Below are 19585 nucleotides of genomic sequence, written 5' to 3'. Positions count from 1 at the left end.
AAAGAAAGAAAGAAAGAAAGAAAGAAAGAAAGAAAGAAAGAAAGAAATGAAAGGATATGATAGAAGAAAAAACACAATTAATCAAAACTGTGAATGTGAATAGGATAGACTCACCTATAAAAGAGAAATGAGTAGCAGAATGGATTAGAAAGCAGAATCTAACTATACATTGTTTACAAGAAACATACTTGAAACATAAAGATTCACAAAGAGCTAAAATGAGGACTTAGAGAAGAATATATTGTCTCAAGCTATTTTTTTAAGCTAAGGTAGCAATCAAGAAATCAGACAAAGCAACAGTTAAAAATGAACAGGGTTAAAAAAATTGAATTATACTTAAGGAAACATATAGAGTGAAATAATATCAATACTTAATGCACATGCACTGAATAGTATAGTCCCCAAGTACTTAAGGGAATTTTAATTATAGAGAGAAATAGCAAAATAATAATAGTTGGGCTCCCCAGTGTGCCCCTTTTAGATATAAATAAATCTAACAAAGAAGATAAACAAGAAATAAGTTATTTAATAGAATTTTAGCAAAGTTATATATGATAAATCACTAGTGATTACTAAATGGAAACCAATAGAAAGATACATAAGACTCGTTAGAGTCTCTGAAACCATTGACAACGTGCTAGAGCATATAGCATAAACAAATACAGAAAAGAAGAAATATTAAACATCCTTTACTGATTAGAATACAATATAAATAATAATCAATAAAAGGACATTTAAAACTTTCAAGCAGAAAGACTAAGTAATTAATCTTGAAGAATATATGTGTAAAAGAACAAATTATAAGAACGAGATATTATCATCAAAAAAACTATAAGAATAACATTTCAAAACTTTTGGGAAGTAGTCAATGCAATCTTTAGGGGAAAACCTATAATTCTAAACACATTCATCAATAAAAAAGAAAAACACATCAATGAATTGCACAAACAACTAAAAAAAACTGTAAAATCAAAAAATTCTAACTAAACATAAAAATTGCCTGAAAACCAAATAAGATAACAAAACTGAAAATAAAGAACCATTTAATTAATTTTTTAAAAAACTAGAACCTGGTTTGGTTTTTTTTGGAGGGGGGGTGGGAACTAACAAAATAAATAAACCCTTAGAGTTATTTTTAAAAAAGAAAAAAATTACCAATATCAAAAATTTAAAATGAAAATGTATAACAAATTAAGAGAGAAAACATAAGCAATTCTTCACCAATGGACTTGTTAGCACAGAATACCTTGCCCACAAATGGTGCTACCAAAATTAATCCTCTGTTGGGAGGCTCTACCTTGGAACATGACATGGCTCTCAAAAACCACGGACTTAAATCCAACTGAACTACAAAGAAGACAACAGGTGATCACAGGTCACAGATGGTATCTGTTTCTATCAAGGCTCATCTCCCTTACAGAAGAAGTTAGCGACATGACAATGAAATGTCAGTTATCATGGCTACAGTGAAACAAACATGGGGCAGCTAAGTGGTGCAGTGAGGGGCAGCTAGGTGGTGCAGTGGATAGAGCACCAGCCCTGAAGTCAGGAGGACCTGAGTTCAAATCCAGCCTCAGACCAAACACTTGACACTTACTAGCTGTGTGACCCTGGGCAAGTCACTTAACCCCAATAGCCTAAAAAATATATATATAAAAAAACCAAATATAGTGAAACAAACAAAAAGTTCTACATAAAACAAAATATTCATAGTAGCACTTTTTATATTAGCAGAAGAATTGGATATAAAGTAGGTGCTCTGCAATTTGGGGATAACTGAACAAATTGTAATTTGTTCCATTAATGGAAGATTTTTGTACTATGAGGAGCAACAGATATGAAGAATTAAGAGAAAGATGTGAAGATATCCTGAATGAATGCAGAGCAAAGGAAACAAAAGCAAGAAAACAATATACCCACTGTTACAATAATATTAAAAGTGGCAATACAAAGAAAACAGAACTCAATAATCAGAATTGGTTCCAGATGTTTGATATTTGAATACAATATAACTTTTTTCAGTAAAAAAATGGAAGACTATGAATGCAGAATGTTACATACTCTGCCAGTTGTGATCATTGCATCAGTCAGTTTTGCTCAGCTTTTTTCTATTATAAGAAGGAGAAAAGGGGAAGGAATTAGCAGATTATTGAGAAGTGGTTTTGCCATAAAAACAAACTACATTAAATAAAATATTATTTCTTTTAAATGGTCACCTTCTAGGAGAAATGGTTTCAAGAAATGACACATTCAAGTCATCTCCTTCCCCTCTTACCACTGGGAATTACAACATCAAAGTCTTATTTTAGAATTGACTTCTACCACTTCCTGTTTATGACTTAATCCAACTGGTGTGACAAGAATACATTCTGTTCCAGGCAAAAACCTCAGCTCCAGGACACCCTCAAGTCTTTGCCAGGCCCTACCTGTCATTGCATGAGGGATGTTAGTGATCATGACCCTCTGGCTTTGCATTCTGATTCCCGTCTCTGGGTTCTGCATCTCCTTCACCAAGTCTTCAATCTGAAAGACAGAATGGAAGGAGGTCAAAAGATGAGTCCCAACAAAGCATTTCTTGTCTATTTCCTCAGATTTTAGATTTTTTTAATTATGTACATTTTATTAAAGCCAGAAGACAAAGAAAGCTGATTCTAGATATTTGGCTTATTTATATGAATATTCTATTTGTGTGATGCCAGATATCCAGAATCAAGTTTCTTTTATTTCTGGCTTTAATAAAATATAAATAAAAGAATTTGTAAATTTTTTTCCATCCAGCTCATCTAGTCCTCAGATGACAGACATCATACCCCACTTGAGCCATACTTGAAGACTTGGGAGGACCTCTCAAAGCATTCACTCTACTGTCTTAGGCTTGGAGAAACCAGGGTTACCCCTAGCATGGAAAGGCATTGGAGTAGGGCTTTAGTGAGTTTCTCTACAATCAATCAACAAGTATTTATTCCAGGCACTGTGCTAGGTGCTGACGATACATATACTATGAAGAGAGCAATCTCTGCTCCCAAGAAATTTACATTATAAGGGAGGAGACAAAAGAGGTATATGCATACACACATGCATATATATGTATATATATATGTGTATATATATATATACCTATAGGTATGTATATACCTCTTGTCTCCTCCCTTATAATGTGTCTGTATTTAATTATATACATATACACATATATAATTACAGAACAAGTTTAAAGAAAATAAATACAAAGTAGTTAATAATTGTAATAATAGTTAGCATTTATGTAGGTTTACAAAGCATCTTTCATATGTTAACTCATTTGATCCTCACAACAACCCTTAGAGGTAGGTGTTATTATTATCCCCATTTTACAGATGAAGAAACTGAGGCTGAGAGAAGTTAAGAAATTTGCCCTACATCACACAGTTGGTATTAGAGGCAGGATTGGAGCTCAAGTCTGCCCTGAATGACATAATTGCCAATTATACAATATAATGTTGTTTGAGAGGAGGATACCAGATAACAGTTGATGACATCAGGAAAGGCTTCATGTTGCAGGTGATGTTTGAGAGGCATCTTGAAAGAAGGGGCATTTCGGCCTCAGACACTTGACACTTAGTAGCTGTGTGACACTGTGCAAGTGACTTAACCCTGATTGCCTCACCAAAAAGCAACAAAAAAAAAAAAAAAAAGAGGCACTCAATAAGGTAGAGGTGAGTGGAGAGTGCATTCCTTAGGTTTCAACTTTTAAAAGTTTTAGCTAAGGTCCCACTGTCTGCAAGAAGCCTTTCCCAGACCTCTGAGATTACCTCCAATTTATCTTTTATTTATTTTGGTAATATGTAGTTGTTCACATTGTTTGTCCCATCAAACTGTAAATAAGCTCCCTGGGAACAAAAGCTGGTCTTTTTTGTTGGTTGGTTTGTTTACTTATTTGTTTGTTTTGTCTTTCTTTATATCCCCCACACACACACTTAGAATAATGCCTAGCACACAGTAGGCACTTAATAAAGGCTTCTTGACTTGATGTAACTTAACCAAATATCAAAACATGTCTATAGTGAGCCCCTAAATAGCAGAGAGTTTCATAAAAAGAAGGAAAGTAGTTTTTGTACAACTGAATCAGTTAGCTTAGAGTGTAGCAATAGACTCAGAGTTCTGAGCTTGCTTTGTAGGAGGCCTGAGAGCATTACAAGGCATCTGAGCCTCGTTCTAGCAACTGACGCTTTTTGATAGCAGTCAGCTGAAAGTGTGAATATGAAAAAAAGAGTCTGCTCCAGTGGGGGAATGAATGTAGCAGATACGTGAAGGTTCAAAGCTCTGATAACTATAGCAAGATGTGGAACAGGAAAACTCTGATCAACTGTGTCCCCATAATCCTCCTGACGAAGTTACGGTAGTTAAGGGACAGGTAACAGAGACAATGAGATGTAAAAGTGTGCCCCTTTCAGACTTTGAGAAGCTATATTTTCAAGCTTTCAAAAACTCTAGATTCTACAGGGCACATTTGCACACAAAAGGGCTAGAAGTCTTGGCTGGGGAATTGAGACTTGAAAGTTTGGAAGGTGGGGCAGAGTTGACCTTTCTGACATTTGATCTTTGGCAAGCATTGAGAAGAGAGCTAATTATGAAGAAGGACACAGCTGTTAAGAGTTTGCTCTGTCGCCTTTTCCCTCGCATCTCTTGGATTTTTCAGGGTGATGCTGGGGGAAGCAGGGATTTTTCTTCCCATCTCATCAGCAATGGCATTTTGCCGCAAAAGCATGCCGAGGAATCCAGCTTTGGAATTCGGCAGTTGTCAATTCCAGGAGTCTGGGGCCAGTACCATGTTCCTCTTGGAGAAGACAATGTTCAGAGTCAAGACTGAGAAAGCAGAATCATGGAGGCTTCTATTTATTCCAGGGTAAAATTATTCCAGGTCCTTCTAGAAAAATGGATAGTAGCTCTCTAGGCCAGGATTTCAGAGAATCCATAAGTAGGAAGCCATGGTGACTATGGTGTAACAGCAACCAGCGGAATCTGCAAGTCCCAAGTCAGTGAGAGCAGGGCAAGGACTCCAGCAGCCCTGCAACATCGGAGATGTAAGTTATTCTTCCTCACCTGTACTTTGGCTACAGGTGTGCCTTTCTACTTGTGAACTCTATGTGTGTCTATTCCACCCATTAATGCTGTATGTATTTGTAGGAGAGTGCAACCCAGATTTATCAATTAATAAATCAATAAGTATTTATTAAGCACCTACCGTGTGCCAGGCACTGGGGATACAGATTAATAAGATGAAACAATCTCTCAAGGGCTTGCATTCTATCGGGAAAGCCAACACGCGTTTATAGCTCTATGTATGTACTGGTAAAAAAAACACAAAATAAATAGGAGGTAGCTAGTAGGACAGTTAAGTGGAGCAGGGGATAGAGTGCTGGGCTTGGAATTGGGAAGATTCATCTTTCTAAGTTCAAATCTGGCCTCAAATGCTTACTGACTGTGTGACCCTGGGCAAGTCACTTAACCCTGTTTGCCTCAGTTTCCTCGTGTGTAAATGAGCTAGAGAAGGAAAAGGCAAACCACTCCAGTATCTTTGCCAAGAAAACCCCAAATGAGGTCATGAAGAGTCAGACACGACTGAAACAACTGAACAACAAAATCTAAAGTAGATGAGGGGAAGGTCAGGGAAGGCTTCATGTCAGTATTTTATGAGGCAAAGCTTGAGGAGGGAGTGTGTTCTAGGGATAGGGCACAGCCACTGTAAAGGCATGGAAATGGTAGGTGGTACATTATGCTTAAGGAACACACGACAGTTTGAAGGCCAACTTGGCTAGATCATAGAGTTTGGGAAGGATATTTTCTTTGTATGGTGCCAAATATTCAGAATCAGGTTTCTTTTATTTGTGGCTTTAATAAAACATACTTTTGAAAAAAATAAGCCTAAAATAATAGACATGGAATGCTTAATTAAAAGCATATAGCATTTTAAGGTTTGCAAAGCTCTTTATATACATTATCGCATTAGATCATCACAACCCAATGAGACAAGTGCTACTATTAGTCCCATTTTTGTCGCTGTTTTTTGTTCAGTTGTGTCTGACTCTTTGAGACACCATTTGGGGTTTTCTTGGCAAGGATACTAGAGTGGTTTGCCATTTTCTTCTCCAGATCATTTGACAGATGAGGAAACTGAGGCAAGCAGGGTGAAGTGATTTACCCAGGGTCACACAGCTAGTAAGTGTCTGAGTTCACATTTGAACTCAGGAAGATAAGTCGTCCTAACTCCAGGACCAGCACTGTATGCCCTATGGTGCCACCTAGCTGCACAATTTTACAGATGAGGAAATTGAAGCTCAGAGAAGTTATTACTTGTTATTTTCACTGGCAATCCTGGGAAAGTCAAGAGTTTATAAACTGTTAGATTATGCCCTTAGGATCTTCATCTATCAAATAAGAGAGAAATTGAGCAGTCTCTGAAGGGACGATCTCTAGTGTCCCTTTCAGCTCCAAATTTATGATCTTAAGATGCTGAGGATAGGATTTATTATTTGGATCTCTGGAACCAAATCAAGTACCATACTAAGGATGATACAATTTGAGGAATTCTGCCACTGTAATTGGATGTGTAAACAAATGCTAGCAAAGACATCCCTTCTGTCTCAGTCTCATCACTCCCTGGATAACAGCTACAGACAGTTAGCTAATATGTAAACAGACGCTCTTGGCTTCCAGACAGCTCCCACTGGCTCCTAATTTAGAAATATGTTTTGTTTTCATCAAAGCCTTGGGATGGGAGGGGAGAGGAGGGAAAGGAGGAGGTTTGGAACAGAAAACTATTCATTTAGTTTCATTTAAAACTGTTGTCCCTTGGCTTTCCTCAATGACCGCGTCTGGCAGACTTTCAGGCCACTAGGTCAAAGACACAACCACAGGGAAAAGAGGCAAATTAATAATACCCATAGGGGAGAGTAGGCTAGAAGGTAGAACCAGCTGCTAGTCTAAAATATGATGTCATTCCTCTGCTTCAGAAGCTTTACTAGCTCTTTATTGCCAATAGATACTCCTCTATTTGGCATTTAAAGTCCTTTACTAATTGGCTCCAATCGCTCTTTCCAGGCTGATAATATATTATTCCCTTTCACATGCTCTATATCCTGTCCAACCAAACTGTCCATCTTTCTATTGCTCACACAAACCACCTCCTTCCTCTTTACGTAGTCTGTCCCATATGCCTGGAATGCTTTCCCTCCTCACTTCTACCTCTTGGAACCCCCAGCTCCCTTCAAGGCTAAGCTGAAGTGTGACCTTCTACAAGAGGCACTTCCTAATTTCCTCAGTAATTAGTGCCCCCACCACTGAAATTGCTTTGTATTTAGTTGTTGTTGTTGTTTTAACTCTGAAAATAAATTTTTTTTTAAAACAAGTGTTCGGAAGTTTCAGGGGGAGATGTGACTAAGAATTTGGTCACCATAGGAAAAAGGATTCAACTGACTGATTCTCCCCTCATTTCTCTGGGCCCAGGGAAGATGATGAGCCGGGATGGTAGAGAAGGAGGAAATGACCAGGACCATCTCAGTTTGACAGAGGCGTAGTTAATATTGCTATAGACACAGATATATAGATATATATAGATATATAGATATATATAATATTTACTTATCTGTGTATGTGCTGTTTCTAATTAGTAACCTTCTTGAAGTCAGAGACTATTTGGTTTTTGCTTTTGTGTCCCAAGGACCTGGTACATATTAGATGCTTAACAAAAGCCTGTTGAATTGAAGATAAAAAATACATTTCTACCAGAAGAGGACAACTGTTCAGCCTCCTCTTTGAGCAGAGAGGTCTTTTTAAAAACACTAAGACATGGGGAGGTTGTAGCTATATGGCACAGTGAATAAAGCATGGGCCTTAGAGTCAGGAGGACCTGAGTTCAAATCTGACCTCTGACACTTACTAGCTGGTGACCCTGGGCAAGTCACTTAACCCCAATTACCAAGAAATAATAAAACAACCACTAAGGGAATTTGTCACTTGTAATCTCAACAAGTTTCCTAGCTATTATATATATTGTAGGAAGTGGATAGGTCATCAGACTGAGCTGAAAGGGATCTTAAAATCCATCCAATCCAATCCCCTCATATTACAAATGAGGAAACTGAGGCCTAGAAGGTAAAGTGTGTGCCCAAGGTCACAAAAGTAATAAGTGTCAGAGCCAGGATTTGAACCAAGGTTTTCTGACTCCAGACCTTTCCACACCATGAAATCCATAGCACCATGCACCTTCCACATTTATCTCTCCTTCTCACTATATGCTTCAGCTGTCCAGGTAAGAAGTCACATTTTAAAAAAAAACTTAGATGAGCCCACAACTTTCTGTTCATAGGGGAGAAAGATGGTTAATAGTGATACAGGGAGATGCACCTGGCTTCTGAGTTAGGGTCTTGAGTTCACTTTTTTCTCTCCAAAGGAAAAAAATTACGCTTATTAAAGATTCCTATAGACTTAAAAATAATCTTCCTGAGGATCACGTGGAGAGAACTAAAGAGTCTTTTAAAAACATAGTGAGATTAGCTTTCCTTTTCAGCATTTGCGCAACACAGGAAAGAGTGTGGGAGAGAAGTGGGTAGCACAGAAATATTTAAAAGATGCTGCCCATAAGGGCTCTGATAGATTTTTCTATGACTGTATTCCTTGGAAATGCTATTTAGGATTCCATAAGGCAAGGTGTATCAAGGTCACAGAGTTCCAAAGCTGGGAAGCACCTGCAAGGCAACCTAGACAATCCCTTTTCAAACAGAAACACACCTAGAACATCGCGGACAAATGAGGATCTACCATATTTATTAAGACCTCCAGAGAAGGAGATTTCACAGCCTCCTACACGTTACCCTTCCAGTACCTAACAGGCCTCAGCAACAAGAAAATTTTCTTTGTGTCTCATGTACATCTTTTCTGCACTGGATCCTGTCCATGAAGATGAAGGACTTGATGGCCTAATCTAGGCATTAATTCCAAAGTACATAATATTGGGGAGAGAGAATACCCTATTCAACTCTTCTTGAAGTATTAAGTTGCCTATATACATTTTTCTGAAGGCATGAATAAATAATACTTAGATTAGCCCTTAGGAGGGCCCCACCTGAGCTGGGAATTCAGAGTATGTTATTTAAGTTTAAAAAGGAATTCAGTTTTTCTTTTGGCGCATCTGTTCCTAATATACTAAACTTCTGAGGTTTGAAATGTCTAGGAGTGAGTGTAAACCTAAGTTAAGTAAAAGGACAATTAAAAGGTATCTTGCTGCTTTCAATGAGTTTAAATCACCAGACCTGGATAAATTAAATTGTAGAGTAATGAAAAACTGGCAGATGTAATTACTGAGCTATTATTGGTCATCTCTGAAAGCTGCTGGGAGAAAGTGAAGGGATTGTAAAGAGCAAATAATGGCTCAGTTTAAAAAAAAAAAGAACAGAAGATTGATTTGACAAATAATACGACAGTGAACTTGCCTTCTATTCTTGGCAAAATTCTAGCACGCACACAACTTCATGAATAACAGGTCATGCTACACTACTCTCATTTCCTTTTCTGACACAGTTGTCAACGTAGTAGATCATGGGAATGCTAAAAACAGAATATGCTTAGGTTTTGGCAAAGTATTTGATGAACTCTTTAATTCTATGTTATGGGTGAGATGGAGAGATGTGGGCTAGATGATAGTAGAGAAAGGTGCATTTGGAAGTGGTCAAATGACTGGTCTTAAAGAATAAACTTGAGGATACTCTCTAATGAAGCAGGCCATAAATCTGTCCAACATTTTTATTAATGACATGGATGAAAGCCCAGATGGCATGCTTGTCAAATTTGCAGGTAACATTAAGCTTAAAGAAATGACAATACTGCATGATGGAATCTGTATTTATGAAAGATTTCCACAAGCTAGAACAGTGCTGAATTGAATAAGCTGAAATATAATAAGAATAAATTTAAGTTCTACACTTGAATTCTACAAAACAATTTCACAAATAAAGGTCTGGGCAAACATGACTAGACAGAAACTCTTATGAAAAAAGATCTGAGAGATTTTGTGGATTTCAGGCTCAAAATGAGTCAGTATAATATGGCAGTCCCCAAAAGTAATGTTATTCTAAGATACATTAAGAGAGGCACAATGTACAATGTAGAAGAGTTGATCTTTGATTACCTGCTCAGTCATAAAGCCTAAAATGGTATCATAAGGTGTTAACAAACCAAAAAACTAACTGGTCACTAGCTTCATGACAGAGCACAGTGGTCCATCACCTATAATCATAGTGCCCAAAAGGAATGGATAGATACAAATGTATGTAGACTACCACACTTTGAACAAAAGAACTGAAGTGGACCAACACATCATCCCATTGGTTCAATGCTATGCCCTGGGAAGGTAGGCAATGTTTATCAGTACTGAATTTAAATAGGGTATACAATCAGATTACTATGGCAGAGGAAGAAAAGGAGAAGACTGCTTTCTTTTGCCTGGCTGCTTTTATCAGTCTGAGTGTATGCTCCAAGGTAGAAGCACATTAATGCACTATTGGTAGACCTGTGAATTGGTTCAGTCATTCTAGAAAACACTTTGGAACATAAATAATCAGATTGATTTTGTGTCTTTTTTTAATTGATCCTGCTTACAGTTAATTGATTTTTGTCCTGTAACTCCCTAAATCATGGTTCTTTCTTGAGCTTAGCTCAGAAATTTAGTTGTGCTGTAATGAGTTAAGTTTAGAAATCCAGTTCTCCTGTTAATCACTGTTCTATTCTTGTGTTGAGGAAATCTGTTATCTTTAAAGGAGGCAGGTGGACACCAGGGAATCCAGTCTAGTATCTCTACCCCACCAATCTATTCTTCAAGGATGACCAAGTCTGGTTTGTTATCCAGAGAAGTCTGGTTTGCTATCTCTTCCTTGAAGGTGCAGCTGGACTCTAACAATTACCATTTTTTAGTCACAGAAGAGAAAGAGGGAGTTGTTACTAGCCCTCATTCCCAGTTTTCACCTAATCATATTTTCTTCCATCTATGATGCTAGCCTTCCCATTTTCTGTGCTCCCCAAAACTATAAAAAAGAGCTATCCCCCTCATTATGGGTTTTATCTTTGTTGGGGAAGCTGAGAACCTGTTTATTGGTAAATTTGCACTTTACTAATAAATTGATTATTATGCTCAGAACTTTGTGCCTCAGTCTACCTTAATTTTAACTGTTACAGAACTGTGCTCCAAAAGTTACTTGACTAGACATACCCTTTGGCATAGTTATACCACTACTAAGCCTATACCCCTAAAGAGCTAGAAGAAAGAAAAAATGCCCATATTTACTAAAATACTTATAGCAATATCTTGTACAGTGGCAAAGAACAGAAAACTAAGGTGGTGCCTATGAGTTAGGGTAAATAAATGATGGTATACAAATGAATTGAAATACTATTGAGCCATATGATATGATAATGAGAGGAAAAGAAAGCAGATTTTTATTTTAATTGAACATTTTTTTTACCTTAATCATGACCCAAAAAAAAAAAAAAAACCAAACTTATGTGTTTCATTTGTGTTTGGATAATTGGCAGCATATGTGCAACAGGGCCAGAAGAGGTCCCAGATCTCATCTGACCTTGTTCAGGGAGTAAGAACAGGTGCCAACGGGCAACCCTGTCACTTGCTACTCCATGCTGGGTCATATGTTCAGTATTGACTGAGGAGGGTATCTGCACCTGGGCCAAGGGGGGAAGAGCATTCAGGACAAGGAGTGGTTGCAGGTCCTAGGCTGTGTACTGATCAAGAAGCAAGGAAAGAAGAAAGTAGCAACTGTCTGGCTGTGAACTCGGGAATGGTTCAGATTCTCAGACTCAGTCTCAGTCCCAACCCTGTCTGAAGCCTGCAGCGTAATAACTAGGGTAGGAAGTCCCTATCAAACAGAAGCCTGCAGTTCTCTCACTCTGCACTCAAAGAGCTTTCCAACTGACAGTGGCTGAATCCAGCAGCAATCTACGGAAGGAAGCTCCAAGCCCACATCTGCATTGCTCAGACCCAAACCCAGGTCAGGGACTTGTAGTGCTGGAGTCAGGAAGTCACCTCTCAGACTTCACCTTTGATCATACTGCTTTCACTGAAAACGTAAAAATTCCCAGCCTCAACTGTGACCAAGATCCTAGAATAACGTAATACTCAATACCCCTAGTAAAGCAGCGGCAGAATAGAAAATAGAGCCATGAGCAAACAAGCCAATCCCTCCAAAAATACAAAGAGGTCAGCCACAACCAAAGTCTGAAGTCAGGAAGTAAGGCTGGAAGAAGAAGGAAGAAAAAAAGGAGGAGGAGGAGGAGGAGAAGGAGGAAAGAGAAAGAAGAGGAGGAAGAGAAGGAGGAGGAGGAGGAGTTGGAGGAGGGAGAGAAAGCCCCCTCCCCTTACCTCCTTCTCCAATCTTCACCCTTCCCTTTTAATCCCCTCTCCCCTCCTCTCCCTCCTTCCCTCCTCTCCCATCTCCATCTTTCCCTGCATCCTTTTTCCTTCCTCCCTTCCCCGACCAAGACAATGCTGTGGTGAAGATGGCCAAGGAGGTCCAGCCCACTTAGGCAGCCATCACAGGGCTGATGGCCCTGTACCTAACAGGCCAGCTGACAGCCCCCAATGAAGACTATAAACTTCTGGAAAATATGAACAAACTGACTAGCCTGAAGTACCTAGAAATGAAAGATACTGCAGTAAACGTAAGTTGAAACCTAAAGGACTTAAACCAGAAATATGCAACACTTCAGCCTTATCTGGATCAGATCACTTTAACTGAGGAGCAAGTAGCAGCTCTTGAGCAGGAAGCTTACAAGTGGGATGCATATTCAAAGAAACTAGAAGCAAAGTACAAGAAGTTAGAGAGGGTATGAAAGAATTCTTTAGCACAAAGACTTTAACTCCAAGAATGTTTCATAAGAGCTGGAATAAGTGGGATGGAACTTATCACTATGCTTCAATTCCTAAAAGGAAGCAGTGCTGCTCATCTAAGGAGAATCCCAGCTCCCACCTCTAGTTGAACGTGTAACTTTGGCCACCCCTTGATGTTTCCTAAACCTGTAGCCCTTGGAACCTCATCTTATCTGTGCTTCATTGTGTGCCCTGGACCAAGGCTCAGAAATCAGGATTAACCCTATCTAGAGCAGACATGGAGGAGAGACTCTCATCTCCCTGTCTCCTCCCTTCTTCCCTCTCCCCTAGGGCTCCACCTTGGACTCTCTGTTATGAATGTCCCCCCCCCACCCCCTTCATAACCTGTTCTTCAACTTAAATAATAAATGCTGACTTATGAAAAAAAGAGGAGGAGGAGGAGGAGGAGGAGGAGAAGAAGAAGAAGAAGAAGAAGAAGAAGAAGAAGAATCCCACCATAAAGAGCTATTATAGTGACAAGAACACTCAAGTCATAAACCTGAAAAAAGAGAATGACTCCAAAACACCTAAAAGCAAAACCTTAAAGAAAATACAGTTTGGATATAAGTTCAACTATAATTCCTGGAAGAGATGAAGTAAGCACTCAAAAATGATTTTATGAATGAAATGAAAGTGCAAAGAGAAAAAATGGAACAGAAACGAGAGCTATAGAAGAAAGAATTAGAAAGACAATTAACAACTTGACACAAGAGGTACAAAACTTTACCCAAGCAACAGACTCCTTAAAAATTAGAATAGATCCAATAAAAGTTCATGACTCTATCAAACAACAGAGATGTTAAAATAATGGTATCTCATATCAAAAACAACAGACCAAGATCAAACAGATCAAGGAGAAGTGATTTTAAAATCACTGAACAACCTGAAAGCTATGTATTAAAAAAAAAAGAGCCTAGATATCAAATTTCAAGAAATAATAAAAGAAAACTTTCCAGCTCTCATAAAACCATACAACAAAGTGAAAATGAGAGAATCCACCAGGCACATCCTGAAAGAAACCCAAAATAATAATTCCCAAGAATTTTATGGCCAAGATTCGGAGTTTGCAAGTAAAAAAAAAAAAAAGAATATTGCAAGCAACCAGAAAAAACTCAAGAGCCAAGGAGCCACTGTTAGGATCATACAGGATTTAAGAGATACTGCTATAAGGAAGTGGAGAGCTTGGAATGTAATGCTCTAGAAAGAGAAAGTTATAGGCTTACAATAAATAATAATAATAATAATAACAAACATAATACACATATAATACAAACAAACATAAAACAAACATAATACATATATAATACATATATAATATGAACATAATAACAATACATAATAATGACAAACAAAATTGAATGATCCCACAGAGAGGGGGTGGGGAATGAACCTTTAATGAAATAGAAAACTTCAAAGCATTCCTTATGAAAAGATGAGAACTGCATAGAAACTTCAAAATGCCAACAGAGGGTTAAAAAGGGGACAACAAAAAGGCAAATATGATTGAACAATCATAAGGAACTAAACAAGCATGGACTGTTTATTTTTTACTAAGGAGAGATGAAACATGAGTTCCCTCAGCATCAGCAGTCATAGAGGAATTTTAATAAGATAAAAGGACTGGAAGTGTTTTGGTTTGTTTGTTTTTTTCAAGATTTTATAGCTCAAGAAGAAAGGAAAGGGATGGGAAAAGAAATATACTGGAGTGAGGGAGATTTATCTCACATAATTGGAGTACATAACTAGAAGACTATACAAATAAAGAGGAAAGAATAGGGAACAACATATGACATTTGAAGTTCACTATCATTCAAACTAGTCAAAGAGACGAATATTCACACATTAGGGTGAAGAAGTACATTTTTCAACAGGAAAACAGGTGAGAAAGGAGAGAAGGGAGGAGAATAATAGGGTACATTAAGGAAGAAAAGTGTCTTAAGCGAAACAAACTGTAAGCACAGAAAGTGGATTAGGAAGAGAGGTTTAAAAAGAAAGAAAAAAGAAAGAAAGGGGGCAGCTAGGTGGTGCAGTGGATACAGCACCAGCCCTGGACTCAAGAGGACCTGAGTTCAAATCTAACCTCAGACATTTAACACTTACTAGCTGTGTGACCCTGGGCAAGTCACTTAACCCTATTGCTTAGCCAAAAGATAAAAAAGAAAGAAAGAAAGGATAAGAACCTATGATTGGGCTATAGGCAAGGGGGAAAATAAGAGGGGCATGGATGAAAAGAAGAGGGGCAAAAAAGAAGGGGAAAAAAGCAGATAAGACCAAATCTAGAACATTGGTGCTGAATATACTCCATCTCTCTTGCCACACTCTTCTTTATAAAGAGTGGGTAGGAAACAAAGAGAAGAAAAAGTATAAGAGAATTGGATGGGAGGAAATACACAATAATGATGATAAATTAGTGTAAAAGGGATGAACTCACCCATAAAATGGAAGAGGATAGAAGACTGGATTAGAAAACAGAATCCAACAATATGCTGTTTATAAGTAACATACTTGAAATATAAAGATTCACAAAGAGGTAAAATATAGAGATAAAGCAAACTCTATTATGCTTCAGCTGAAGTTAAAGAGATAGGGGTAGCAATCATGATCTTAAACAAAGCAGTAGCAAAAATTGGCTTAATTAAAAGAGACAACCAAATAGGCTACATTTTGCTAAAAAGGTACCATAGACAATTAATGGCAATACTAAAACATATGCACTAAATAGCATAGCATCTAAGTACTTAAAGGAAAAGTTAAATAAGTTTGGGAAAACTAGACAATAAAATTATGATAGAAAAATAAGATAGAATCATACAAACAATAGATGCTTTTATTAAAGATAATAACAACAAAGAGACAACAAAAAAAAATTTGGGAACATAACCAAAGCAATACTTAGAGGAAAAAAATGTGTATCTTTAAATGCTTTTACTTATAAAAAGAAAGAACAGATCAATGAATTGGCCATGCAACTAAAAATACCAGAGGACCCACAAATTAAAAACCTCAATTAAATGTCAAAATGCCTTAAAAGGCAAAAAAGAGATAAACAAAATTAAAGGCAAAAAGTAACTAATAAATAAAACTAGGAGCTGGGTTATTTTAAATAGATAAGTCATTAGTTAATTTGATTTTTTTTTTAATGAAAGAGCAAGTCTAGTGTTGACAAACTCAGTGATCTCAGCTATTAGGGTAAGGACTCACTATTTGACAAAAACTTCCCGGAATATTGAGAAAAACTAGGTATAGACCAATATCTCACACCATCTACCAAATTACTCCAAACTGATACATGACTTAGATATACAGAGTGACATCATAAACAAATCTGAGGAGCAATGAGGAAATTACCTGTCAGATTTATGAAGAAGCGAACAGCTCGTGACCAAACAAGGGATAGAGATTAGAGATTAGAGATTAGAGATTAGAGAAGGTAAAATGGACAGTTTTGATTACATAAAATTAAAAAGTTTTCGTACAAACAACAAATTCAGCTAAAATTAGAAGAAAAAAGGAAATATTTGCAACAAAAAAAAATTTACAAGTTTCCTTCAAAAAGATCTCATGTCTAAGATATATAGGGAACTTATTCAAATACATAAGAATAAGAGCCAATTCCCACTCGATAAATAGTCAAAGGATATGAACAAATAGTTTTCAGAAAATGAAATTCATTCTATCAAATAGCCACATGAAAAAATGCTCCATAATAATTAAAGAAAAGCAAATTAAAACAATTCTCAGCTTAGTTAAGTTGACAAAAAAATGGAAATGACAAATGCTGAAAGGACTGTAGGAAAATAGATACTTTAATGCACTATTGGTGGAGCTATGAACTGGTCTAGCCATTCTAGAAAGCTATTTGTTAACTTTGCCACCCAAAATTACTAACATGTACATACCCTGTGAACCAGTGATAGTGTTATTGCTAATAGTGATACCACTATTAGGTCTATACTGCAAAGAGATCAAAGAAAAACAAAAAGCACCTATATGTACAAAAATGTTTATACCAGCTCTTTTTGTGGTGGCAAAGTACTAGAAACTAAGGGGGTGCCCATCAATTGGGAAATAGATAAATTATGGTATGTGAATATGATGGCATACTACTGTACTATATAAGAAATTATGAAGAGGATAGTTTCAGAGAAACCTGGGAAGGCTTATATAAACTGATGCAGTTTATATTTACACAATAACAACAGCATATGTAACTAAAAAACTTTGAAAGACTCTGATTAATACCATGGCCAACAAGGACTCATATTGAAAGCAATATTCCAAAGGACTCATATTGAAACATGCTACCCATCTTCTGATAGAGAGGCAGTGGACTAAGGTTTCAGACTGATGCAAATTTTTTTTGTACATAGACAATTGGGGGAAGTTTCTTTGTTGGAGTATGCATATTTGTTACAAGAGTTTTGATTTTCTTTTTTGCTGTTGTTCTATTGGAAATGGGAATGAGAGGAAAAGAAAAATAAATGCTTATTAAATGAAAAAATAATAAAAATTAAATTTAAAATTTTTTCTTTCCTTTCTGTGCTTTGTAAGGATTATTTGTCATTGAAAACTTAGTAAAGCTTTGTAAGAAAAAAACAAAAAAACAGAGCTTAAGACACAAGGACAATAACCAAGGACTAGGAGAACAAATAAGATTATATCATGCCCAGAATCATAACCTATCAAAGTATTTCAAAAGAACCAATCTATAAAATAAGAATTAAAGGACCTCAGATTTTAAAGCGACCAAAAGGTAATTAGACCAATTTGTTCTCATATAGAAATCACTCTATGACATTCCCAACAAGTGGTCATCCAGTCATCACTGAAAGCCTTCCAATGAGTGGGGAATCATAACTTCAAAGCAGCTCGTCCGTTTTTAGACAACTCTAATTGCTAGGAAGATTTTCTTTACATAGTACATAGGCAGATTTAGCTTTTCTACAACTCCCAACTATAGTCCGTTGTTCTGCCTTCTGTGACCAAGCACACTAAGTCTAATCCATCTTCCACATGACAGTTTTTTTCGTAACTTATTGGCAGCTAAAATGTGCCTGTTAGAATTAAAAACAAGAGTCAATATTTAGTTTGGGGTTTCCCTATAAGGATAGGATAATGATCTTGAGTCTCAATTGGGAGGTGGGATTGAGGAAGAAAATTTTCAATTAGGAGGAAATAGAACAAAGATAATAGATGTAAAGCCCTCAAAAAAATAGTTTTTAAAATTTGGCTGGTACTGGTTTCCCTCTGCACTGAAGATACTAAAATATTCAATGTAAGGATCTCTGAGATATAACTAGATAGACTAATACTCCGGTCTTCTCCATGCTACATTGACTAACTGAGATAGGTTCCTGAGTTTTTTGGAGTAGCTGGACATATTTTCTAACTGACTGTTTGGGGAGCTGGGACTCCATCACCAATGTAAAGAAAGGGGCTATGTCTATCACTGAGGACTCGGCTAATATTGTTCCCAAAGATAAGCTTAAGAAGGCGAGCAGCATTCAGAGATAAAGCCACCGGGAGGGGGGAAGTGGAGAAAGAGTGGATTAATGCCTAATCCCCTTCAAGGCTTTCCACTCCAGTTTTCTTAAACCCCTCTCTAGCAGACGCTGAAACAAAATGAGGCCAAGCACACTTCTTCCTTCAATAGGACTCCGCAAAGCCCACGTATACACCTGGACAATGCTAAGTTTTCTGGGTTGCTCAGTCTCACAAACCTCTGTAATTCAAGAGAAACAGTATAGACAGTCACTGCGGACACAAAAGAACAGATATATACAGATTCGAATATGACCAATTCCCCTATGAAATACCTCATTACAATGGTCTATACAGGGTATTGCAAACAAAAAAACTTTCAAATGTTGTATTTCAGCTCAGTTATAGTAGAGAATACATTTAGTAACCAAGTGTCTATTACACGAGGAGGGAAAAACCTAGAGCAGATACAGATCTGCCAAGATGCTCCCTAACACCCAGTTTTCTCATCTAACAGGTTGTTTTCATCTACACACTGATCCAAACAAGAGCTCTATGTGTTTTGATTCTTCTGTGTACCCAGTCAGTTTGGAAACCTAAATAGCTTTTTATTTAGACAAACACATACACACATACACCATTTCACAATGCATTTACCAAAAATCATTAGTAGTAACAATTAAAATTAAATGCCTTTTTACTGGGACTGTACCTGCTCCTCACTCTATCCCCCTCCCACAACTTCTAAACCCGAAGGTATTGTCCAGGTTTTGGCTCCTAACGAAGAGTTGGTTTTATTCCCCACCTATTTCCCACCAGGTTACCTTTCTGAGGAATGCCATTCTTGGCCTGTACTGCTGGCCTTGATGTTTGATTGTCATCCTGGAAACTGAACAGTCTCAGAATCAGTTAAATAAGTGATGGTGGGGTGGTTAAAAATAAATTTAAAAGACAAAAAAAAAAATTTTAGAAGACAAGAAATCTTATGGCCTAGGGATAAGGAGAGGTAATGATAAGGAATAGGGTGGTAAATGGTGCTGGCTGCTGCTGCTGCTGCTGTTGCTGCTGTTGCTATGATTTAGTCTCGCTCTGCAAGCTGCTTGAAAAGCAGCTGTGGAATAAGGCACCCACCCAATCAGCAAGTGGTTCTGTGTTCATTAGCATGAGCTGTACTTGTGCCATTCGGCCACGAGG

General features: G+C 37.4%; 1 protein-coding gene across 1 annotated transcript in view; it reads right to left on the bottom strand.

Annotated features, from left to right (window-relative positions):
• Positions 1–19368, bottom strand: part of RGS9 (regulator of G protein signaling 9) — a 106040-nt gene extending 86672 nt beyond the window's left edge. The window contains exons 1-2 of the mRNA XM_027873136.1: positions 19216–19368; positions 2427–2523 (exon numbers count right to left, since the gene is read on the bottom strand). Coding sequence (XP_027728937.1) covers positions 2427–2523; positions 19216–19272 — 154 coding nt within the window. The 5' untranslated portion in view covers positions 19273–19368. The remainder of the gene's footprint in view (positions 1–2426; positions 2524–19215) is intronic.
• Positions 19369–19585: the final 217 nt, after the last annotated feature.

The sequence above is a fragment of the Vombatus ursinus genome, unplaced genomic scaffold (genome assembly GCF_900497805.2).
Source record: "Vombatus ursinus unplaced genomic scaffold, bare-nosed wombat genome assembly UNPS02014801.1, whole genome shotgun sequence".
NCBI classification, from domain to species: domain Eukaryota; kingdom Metazoa; phylum Chordata; class Mammalia; order Diprotodontia; family Vombatidae; genus Vombatus; species Vombatus ursinus.
Note: the sequence above shows the minus strand (reverse complement) of the source record. Positions and strands in the feature narration are given on the sequence as shown.